The 10,613-nt window shown below is 32.2% G+C and overlaps 1 protein-coding gene across 1 annotated transcript; it reads left to right on the plus strand.

The window, feature by feature from the left end:
- Positions 1-681: 681 nt before the first annotated feature.
- Positions 682-4,836, plus strand: LOC127100512 (ATP-dependent Clp protease proteolytic subunit 6, chloroplastic). The gene is made up of 9 exons (XM_051037725.1): positions 682-854; positions 969-1,027; positions 1,218-1,287; positions 2,212-2,413; positions 2,494-2,559; positions 2,666-2,806; positions 3,432-3,485; positions 4,202-4,294; positions 4,661-4,836. Exons 1-9 carry the CDS (start codon positions 763-765, stop codon positions 4,706-4,708), a joined length of 825 nt encoding a protein of 274 aa, XP_050893682.1. The 5' UTR covers positions 682-762; the 3' UTR covers positions 4,709-4,836.
- The last annotated feature ends 5,777 nt before the right edge of the window (positions 4,837-10,613 follow it).

Here is a 10,613-nt window from a genome sequence, read left to right on the forward strand (position 1 = left end):
TCTGAACAAGTGATAATAACAATTACTTTATTATGGATTTCAACCTCTTTAATCCACCTAATCACCTCTTCTCGTGTACCAAATTTTTTAGTAGTGAAAAAGCACCAGAAGTATCAACACATATTTTTGGGGGAGAATTTCCATGCCCGCACAATAAAAATTGTCCTAAAAACAATTAACAACGCAAACCAAAAGTCTTCATAAAGAGTTCCAGTACACAAAAATAACAAACCGGAAATATTTAGGAAAGAGTTCCGGTATATATTAGTGTATTAACCAGAACACATGTGTTAAGTGTTGAACGATATATTTTTTTACACTAAATCGAAACTTTTCAAGACAGTGTTCCAGAACATGTTCCACAATAAACCGGATGTCTTGATCAAAGTGTTTCGATAAAGAAAAAATACATATCAGAAGCTTTTATTAATGTGTTCCGATACGAGTCTGAGGGGTGTAGTTTTCAGAAGTCTCAATTAAATGATTAAAAGTAAAATGATTAATTGGTTAAAAATTACAAAAATGAAATTGATATTTTTAATAAAATATAAAGGTATGGGTATAAATGCAAAGGTATGAGATAAAATTTTCAAAAATGCACCATTAAAAAAAAGATTAGCCCAAAAAGACACTTTCAATGGGCTTAGTAGAATTTAAAAAGATGACTTTCAATGGGCTTAGTAGAATTTAAGATGAGACGGAATAAAACTCCGTGTTTGTGTAATAACGCCTTGTTTTGGAGCTTCACAAAAGTTTCAAACAATGGTATCTCAAGCTTTATCAGTTCCTGCATTTCCCACCTTCACTATCGCTTCTCACACCAAAATCCCTTCCAAACTTGCGTTTTCTCACAGGTTCTTATTCATATGAATTGAATTACCCATTGCAATTTTTACTTTTTTTTTTTTATTTTTTATTCGAAATTTTTTACATTTATTTTCTGTAAAATCTTTGAAATTTAATTGCAGAAACCCCTGCACGATTGCTTCTTCCTTGCCAAGCCCCTATGTTCATTCATCAAAAATCGGTAATTTTCTAATTTAATCAGTTTTCTATTGGTTGCAGTTCGAAATTCGAAGTTTCAGTAATTTCAGATACTAATCCATGAGTTTACTTTCAGAAATTTGGGGCTTCCTTCATAACAATGATTTTTGTTGAAATGAAAAATGTGAGTTGTGATTTTGTTAGCGTGATATGTATGTTTTTGATTTATGCAGGGTTATCAAGTAAAGCCCATGGTTTTCGTTTAAAATTTGATGAGAAAAATACACATGATGTTAGTACAAGGTACAATTTTTTAGCCTTACTACTTCTTCAAGTGCTTCTTCATGTATATATAAGTATAATGTATTTGTATGGTAAGGTACTTTTGAATACATGTATTATTGGGAAAAATCCAATTCCCAAATTGATTAAAGATAGTGCCTGAAAAAAAGTATGAAGACTAACACCCCTCACCTTACATATTGGTTTTGTAGGGATGAGTTAGTTCACTCAAATTCTTATATGGTGCTGGGCGTGAGTGTGTGAGGGGTTATTGGGAAAACCTAAGTCTCACGTTGATTAAAGATAGAGTTTGGAAATAGTTTATTAAAAGTGACACTCCCACGTTACAAGCCGGTGTATAGGGAAAAACCTAAGTCCAACATTCATTAAAGATAGAGCCTGAAAATACTTTATAAAGGATTGAGTGAAAAGAATAAAAGGATTTTGGTTGGGAGGGTTTTGCAGGTTTTTTTTTTTCATAACACCAAAAAAAAACCTAATTTGAGGGAACTCAAAATTTGTATTGGAGGAGGATTTTAGGGAGCTTAGGCAAATTGTTCAAATCTAATTTTTTTGTTAATAGTATTTCCAAAAGTAAAAATATATTAATGATAAGCACAATTTTATTATTCTAAACAAAATCATTTTTTCAGAAAATGTTAAAGATTTCTCTATATTTAAAAAGAAAATCATTTTTTGAAGCCCTCCCTTCCCCTCCCCTCCCCTCCAAACTCATAAGCAAAGCCTAACAAAACATGTAGACTCGGGGATATTAGGTATACTGTAAACGGGTATTATTTTTAGCTAATTTTATCTGTACTTTTTATCCTTGAATTTGATACTTCAAGGAACCTCTGAAATACGAATTTAATGTTCAGTCTCTTTACTTTTTTTTGGAAGTATTAATGAATGAAGAACAACTTATTGATTCCAGTTTACTTGTAGCTATGGTGTAATTGAAGCCAAGAAGGGGAACCCGCCAATATCACCAGCAGTGATGACTCCTGGAGGAGCTATTGATCTCTCATCTGTTCTGTTCAGGAATCGTATAATATTCATAGGACAGCCAATTAATGCACAAATGGCTCAAAGAGTTATTTCGCAGCTTGTGACTTTGGCTACTATTGATCCAGATGCAGATATACTGGTTTGTTTTGATTTAACACTATTATTTGACTGTTAATCAATCCTAAAGTGGGATTCATATTGAGCTGTTTCTATTGGCAGATGTACATAAATTGCGCTGGTGGAAGCACATACTCGGTGCTTGCAGTTTATGATTGCATGTCTTGGGTAAGATAAAGGTTTTGTCATTCCTTTGCTAGCTACTTTAAATCCTTAATAGTTAGTTGTCAATGTTTTTACCTTGAAAACATTTTTGGTGACCTCATTTTTTCAGATAAAGCCAAAGGTTGGTACAGTGTGTTTCGGAGTAGCTGCCAGCCAAGCAACACTTCTCCTTGCAGGTGGGGAGAAGGGAATGCGCTATTCAATGCCAAATGCTCGCATTATGATGGGTCAACCACGATGTGGATTTGGGGTAAGAGTCAAGCTTTTGAAATTTTGTTATAGAAGATGCACTTTAGATTTTAGGAGCTGACAAATTATGAGAAAGAAAAAGTTGATACCGATTTGATGTTGGAAGAGGATAATAACGACAATATGGTCCTGTGTTTTATAGTAATGAAATGGGAATTGCGTCATCTAGTCTTTGAGCAAAATAATCAAATGCGCATTGTTCTCCTACACCCCTTCAGTTTACAAATTTCTATAAAACTAGAGGGCGGAAATTTCCTGATTTGAGATTAAGGCTGATGATTGATGAACCAAGTTGCATGTGACCCAGCCTTTTATTTTTTTGGGGAAGCTGCAATGGATTATCTAGAAGTTATGTTAGAAATTTAATCTCTTCCAATGTAAATGTTTTATTCAAAGTTACATATTTTTCAATTTAATCATATCATGCACTATGTAGTTTGGCATTTGATATATAGATATATATACACCTTAACAAATGAAAATGTATTGTTCTTTCTTACATGAAAAACCACTATGAAGTAATTTTGGTTGACAGGTAACAGGTTGATTTATGGTTAATCATGTGAAGTTTTTTGGTCAATACTCAATAGGCTTCATGATTGAAATTGTTCTTAATTTGATTGCAGGGTCATGTTGAGGATGTGAAACGTCTTGTGAATGAAGCTGTTCAATCCCGCCATGTTAGTCTTTCTTCCACTGAAGTTGCACAATTCTAATATGATAGTTGCAAAATGCTCATATGAACTTGATTTTGCTGAAAATAAAAATTTTCATTAAGTCTTGTCCGAGACAATTTTCTTTATGAAAATCCTTGAATATAGTGTTGGGATTTGTGAGTGCACTATCATGCACTGCCTCTTTAAATTCTTGTTACCTGAAAACTACTATATCTTATGCTTAGGCTCCATTTGGTAAAAAATAGTGGATAACTTATAGCTGATAGTTTATAGCTGATAAACTAGCTTATTGAATTTGTAGTGTTCGGTAAAATTAGCGGTTGAACTAGTTTACAAATGTAAAAATGTAGGATCTTCCGATCTTAGTTATGGTCTTATGTTTTTATCCCCTCCCGATCTTATGCAAGATCCTGATCTTGACAACCTTGCTCCACCATGCTAGAAGCTCGAATGACTTTGTGTGAAGGGGTGTTCTTGGTATAAAACCATTGATGAGCCATCCAACAGAATGAGTCATTAGAAATTTGATTATTCGCAGAAGAATATTAAACTATAGTTTTCAGTATATGTGAAACTGGAAACTTAACTTTACATGGTTTCTTAATGCTCAAGTTACGAAGGCAACATTTACTTGGTTCTTTTGCTTGTTATATTTTATCTAACATTTCTTGGAAATATAGGCCTGAGTTCCTCTTCTTCCCTGTTTGTTTTGAGTACAGAAAATGGATAACATGTTTAGTGCTTTCACCGGGCTGCCAATAGAGACGGTGCAAGAATACACAGACAGGGATAATTTTCTATCTGTTTCTGAGGTAACACGAACTGTTTTTCTTCTGTAACTGTGAAATAAGAATTTAATGCTTCATAGAACAATTTCTCTAAAAAACCGAATATTCTCTTTCCAACAAGAAATGAATTAAACCATAATATTCTCTTTCCAGTAAGAAATGAATTAAACCATAATATTCTCTTTCCAGTAAGAAATGAATTAAACCATAATATTCTCTTTCCAGCAAGAAAAGAATTTTTGTTTCTGTTAGGATTTCTGAATAGTATCTCAGCAAGAAATCAAATTTCTAACTAAATCATGGTAAGAAAAAACGGTATTTAAGCCTAATTGTTTTACTGTTAAAAGATTTCTTACCGGGTGTTGTTGTATCTGCCTCTTCTCATCTCAGGCTTTGGAGGTGGGTCTTATCGACGGTGTCCTGGAAACAGAGTATTGAATCTAGACAATGTGCTGTATATTTGTATTTCTAAAAAGTTGATAACTGAAACTCACGAGTCATGAATATGCAACTATTTGGAAGTTGACTTTCATAGAATGGTTAATCTAGTTTTTCTTCTTCTGCTATTACAGAGTTCAAAGAGTTTAAGCCTTGTTTATTTTTTGATTTGGGAATCTAGTTATACACCCTAAACTACTTCACAATGTTATACGTATACATTTTAGCTACTTCTATTGAGATGAAACTTGTGTTATTAGGAAGTTTTTTGACTTAAGTTATTGGAGAGTTGGGTTGAAGCCAAATAAAGTTATCTAAGTATTAGATTATGCTGAAAACTTGAAAATTTCATTTCAAAGACTCAACTTTACTAGTAAAGTTTTACATTGAAAAAAAAAATTACTTTTCAACTTTTTCTTCTCTTATGTAAGTAGTGCACCACCACCACCAAATGCCTTATATTTAGTCATTCACAATGTGTTATTATCATGACTTTTGTAAAGCCTTTTAATAATTCAAAGAGGTGTTTGTGCGATATAAATTCAAGCATTTTAGACTCACCTCTTTAAAATAAATTTTTAAACAATCCATCTTCATAAATTGTCAAGGATTCCCTCATTTCCTTTATATAACTATCACATTTTTTTAAAAAAATATTTCTTTTTAAGTATTATTTCAAAGTTCAATGTAGAGTTAATTGTACTATTATCAAAATTATTCCTAATCATTTATTATATATAGAGAAAAAAATTAAATAAATTAGTAAAAAGTTAAGGATGTTCTAGGAAAAAACATAATCATTGTTTAAAAAGTAACAATAATTATTAGTTGTCTTGGTACGTGTAAAAAGTAAAAAAATGACACTTAAAAAGGAAAGGAGAGAGTACTTTCAAGAATTTTTGTGGACAATTTTTAGATCATTCAAATATAAGTTCTCGAGCACCTAGAATATATTCTTTTGAATTGTTCATATTTGAAAGGGAAGATTAGTTGGAATTTTGTAAGATTTCAAAAAACACTCCTTTAGTGAAAATGTTTTGAAATTGTTCTGTAACATTTTTATTCTTATATTCAAAGTGTTGTAAATTCTTGTTATCCATGGTTGTTGGAAACAAGTGTGATAAGTGAAAAAGTAGGATTCTTTATCTCACTGTGTTGTAAAATCAAAGTGGGTTGTACTTCTTTGTTATTTTTAGAAGATCGTAGGAGAAGTCTTGGTGTGAGATTTGTATAAAAATCTAATAGTGAAAATTTTCAATGCGAGTGAGAAGACTAGATGTACCCTGGTCGATAAGGGGAACTAGTACAATTCTTTATGTTTATTTATTTTACTGCATTTATTTTTTTGAATATCACTTTTATATCTTAAACCAGAAAGATAAATTTATCACTTCATTACTCATAAAACCATTAAAAGTAAACCATAAATTTCTTAAGTAGAAAGTTTGTTACTTTCTCTCTAAAAATCAGTAAATCTAATTTACCCCTTTAGGTTGTGCACTCTAACACTAACAAGATATATAATAGTTCAGTTCTACTGTCCTCGGAGGAGCCAAATCCACTTTTCAATGGTTTCTCATTGGAACATATTTTCTTCCACTACGTTTTGACAAATATTGAAATAATTCATATAATCACCAATCCACAATAATGTTGAGAAAAATAAATCTACTATATGAATCTTGACTTGTATACAACCTAATTCTAAACTCTTATGCGAAGTCCTTACTCACTTTTCACTTCTTAAATCTTCCAGCTTCACCAGTTTGCTTATAGTCTTCGTGTGTGGCAATCGCCACTTGATCCCACCGATTTCTTGAGCGGTGAACTGTACGAAGATTGAGAACAAATCCACCTTGTTCGTAGTCTTCCATATAGTCACTACCAAGGTCAGCTGGAGAGAAGAACCTCCTTCTTTTAACTAGAATTTATCACCACCAATGATAACAATTTCAATCTTTCAAGCTTCCTGAAAAACCTTACAAACCTTCAAGAACGATTATTTTTAAGACAACGTATCCCTCAATCAATTACAAATCTCTAATTATCAAGATTTGAAATCAAAACTAGAGGTTGAAGATGAAAGAGTTTCTGTTACAAGAGTTTTTGAGTTTTCAGAAAGAGAGGGTGTTGATTTCACAACATCAAAATGTATATTATGAAATTGTCTATTCGAAAATAAGATGACAAAATTAATTTATATGTGCTTGAGATTAAGTACAAAAATGGATGGAAAAAGTTAGTTAGATTCAAGTCAAGAACATTTTATGATTTGGGTCAAATGAGCAAGTGAAGTGGAATAAGAAAACATAAAATTTTTGATAAATTTCTTCTACGATTCGAATCACCTTATAACTCTGATTCGAGTCATGAAGGCTCATGATTTTAATAAAGTACAAAGTATGATTCGAGTCAATCTGGATAGAGCCAAACAGAGAAATATGAAAAATTGTCTGATTCGAGTAAAGTGTAAAGTCTGATTCGAATCAAATGAAGTATAGGTGACCCAAATCTATTTGATTCGAATCAGGTGCAATTTATGATTCGAGTCATAAAGTTACCTGATTCGAATCAAGTTAAAAAAGTGATTCGAGTCAAAGAATATGAAAAAGTTTGGTTTGCCTCTGTTCAATTTGATTCGAGTCAGGATATGTACATGATTCGAGTCATGCACAAAAATCTCAATTTTCATGATTTTCGAAATATTTTGAGATTTTCCTTTCAACCTAACTTGAATCAACAATGCATATGGTTCTTGTTCTGCTAACTCAGCCAATTGACTAAAAGCATCAAGATCAAGCTCAAATGTAACAATTTCACTATGCATGCTAAAAAAATAAATCGATTTAAAACTTGATTCAGAGATGTGCAATTATAAGAAAACTCAATAAACAATAATAAGAGAAACGAAAGCGACAAGACAAGCAACACAACCATATTAAGGTTCTCCCCCTGAATGTATTAGAAACATGGAACTTCAGTCTTCCCCTTTTTTATTCTTAACAAACTTTCACTTGGAATTCATTTGAATTTAAGCCATAGAAAATAAACGTTTGTGCTCCCCCCAAAACATTGCGCACATACAACACAACATACAATAAAATAATTCTTGACTCACACTACAACTTCTCCCTCTTTAATAACATCAAAAAGAGATAGATAGAAATGAGTCTAAAAATCAAATAACCATCCACAACCAAATAATTTCAGATAAACACACGTGTTAAACAACTAAGAAGAATATATAACAACAAAGATCGAATATAGAACACGAAGATATATATGCTACATGCAACAAAGTTCACAATAGAAATGCAACAAAATTCAACAACATACAATTTAGTGATCAAAATTGTAATGTAAGGAAGATTAAATAATACATGAACAAGTATATGAATGCTCAAATGCATATAATTAGCAACAAACATTTAAAAAGAATTAAATGCAAAGAAGAACAATTAAAAATATGCTAGAGGTGAGTGAGTAAAGTAAAGTAAAGAAAACAAGGTAATAAGTAAACCAATGAACATATATAGAACACACTTACATACAATGATATAAATCCAAATACAAGAGTTATATAGACATAGTAATGTAGTCGGTGAATCTATGACTTGCTACAAAATTGTGTTAGTGAAAACAAAATACACATAACAAATGAAATTGAACAAAATTCTTGATATATTTAAAGCAAGAGGAATCCAAGATTGTTAAATACCTACAGATCTTGTGAAATGGTTATAATGACAATGGTTTTGTAAGAATATCAACAAGATAATTTTTAGTGTCAACTTATTAAAAAATAATATCCCCTTTTTCAACATGATCTCTAAGAAAATGGTGTCAGATCTCAATGTGTTTAGTTCATGAATGGAGTAGTGGATTCTTAGTGAGACTTATCACATTAGTACTATCAAACTTAATTGGAATGAAACCAAATTTTAAATCATAATCTAGAAATTGTTTCTTTAGCCATAAAACTTATGCACAACAACTACCTGCGACTACGTATTCAGTCTTGACGGTAGAAAGAGCAACGGTATGTTGCTTCTTATTGTGCCAAGAAACTAAGCAGCTCCCAAATAAGTGACATGTGCCACTAGTGATTTTCCTATCCAGAATTATACCCTGTAAAATTAAAATAAAAAAAACTACTAAACTATAAGGACTACTTTTAGGATACCAAAGACCGTGTTGGGAGGTTCCATTAAGATACCTCAACATTCTTTTTACGATCTTACAGTGAGATTCCTTAGGCGACGCCTAATATCTTGCAAATATTTACAAACTAAACATGATATCTGGGCCACTCGTTGTTAAATAGAGTAAGGATCTGATTATTCCTGAAATTCTGGTATCAAATATGAGATGTCGAAGGTAATGTCACGACACTAATATCTGAATAATACAAACAGGATAAAGATAAAGAACAATAATGCAAGACACGCAAGCAATTGTTAACCCAGTTCGGTGCAACTCACCTACGTCTGGGGGCTATCAATCCAGGAAGGAAATCCACTAAATAGAATCAGTTCAAAGACTCTCAATAAACTACACAAGTTACAGTCTTTTTCACCTAATCTCTACCTGTGTGACTTCTACCTAAGAACTCTTAGATATGAGATCCCATCTCACTCCCCCTCAATCACACCAGTGATATTAAACAAGAATTACTTATGAAAAGAAGAGACTCTTCAAAGACACACACTTGATCTTACTTAGCAGCTTCAATCAAGTAGACACACACTCATGCTTAAAAGCTTTGAGTGACAAATTATAACTCAAAAATCAGACCAATTCAATCATCTATGGATGAATTGAATGGCTTACAATTCACACGATCACACAAGACTTAAACCCTTATTCTCTCTCAATATTTCGCTCTGTATTTCTTGCGTACCAAATCAGGTTTTCCATGTCCTTTTTATAGAAGCATTCAGCTGGGCTTGGACATCATAAAACCCTAAAACTATTTTCCATTCAAATCTTCATATGACAGTTGGTTAGATCTCTTTGGAAAATAAGTTAAATCACGTTGTAATCATTGATTGATAGAGTTTGCAATTAACTCATCAATCAAACATAGATTGCCATTAAAAGCGCAATCACATAACACATAATATTCAGACTGAATGTTCTGTGTACAGATGTCATGACATCGGGTCTGTCATCCTGGAACAATCCTGCATAATTCCATTTTAAATATCCAGCAGGTACATTATATCAGATGTCCTGGCATCGGGTATGACATCTTGAAACAATCCTGCATAATTATATTTTAAACCTCCAGCATGTACAAGATATCTTATGTTAAGACATTATATGTAACATCTTGTAAACACTCTTTGTTTCACCAAAATTGTTGCCAAAACTTAGAACCAACAAACTCCCCATTTGGCAAATTTTGGCTAAAACATATTTCAGTCCATTTTGTTCACAAGAAAAAACATCAGTAGTTAAACAACATAACAACATTTAAGCAGCAGTAGAAGCAAACAGAATTACTAGCTATAATAGTAACTAGTAAAACACACATACAAAACATGGGTACTTCTTCTCCCCCTAAGTCAGTTCAATACAGACATCTCCTTCAGCACCTGTAACATTCAGAATATCCTTCTAACATCTCCTTCAACATCTGTAACATTCAGAATCACATTATTACATCTCCTTCAACATCACAGAACAGAACATCATAGAACATTCATTTTGTTCAACATCATTAGCTGTCATCATCAGGACATAATAACTGCAGCTCTCCACAACTCCACACAACTGCAGTTCTCCACATAATAACTTCTCCCCCTTTTTAGTCAAAAGAGACCAAAGTGACCAATTAGACAAAATAAATGTCAATCAGTCATGCAGAGAATGTCACAAGAGATGTTATAACATATAAAATGTC

This window comes from Lathyrus oleraceus, chromosome 7 (genome assembly GCF_024323335.1).
Source record: "Lathyrus oleraceus cultivar Zhongwan6 chromosome 7, CAAS_Psat_ZW6_1.0, whole genome shotgun sequence".
NCBI classification, from domain to species: Eukaryota; Viridiplantae; Streptophyta; class Magnoliopsida; order Fabales; family Fabaceae; genus Lathyrus; species Lathyrus oleraceus.

What these genes read in the sequence shown, in the direction of transcription:
- LOC127100512 (XM_051037725.1), top strand. Translation starts at nt 763, where the DNA reads ATGGTATCTCAAGCTTTATCAGTTCCTGCATTTCCCACCTTCACTATC. An exon ending in AAACTTGCGTTTTCTCACAG is followed by an intron (nt 855 to 968) that starts GTTCTTATTCAT and finishes ATTTAATTGCAG; the next exon opens with AAACCCCTGCACGATTGCTT. An exon ending in ATCCAGATGCAGATATACTG is followed by an intron (nt 2,414 to 2,493) that starts GTTTGTTTTGAT and finishes TTCTATTGGCAG; the next exon opens with ATGTACATAAATTGCGCTGG.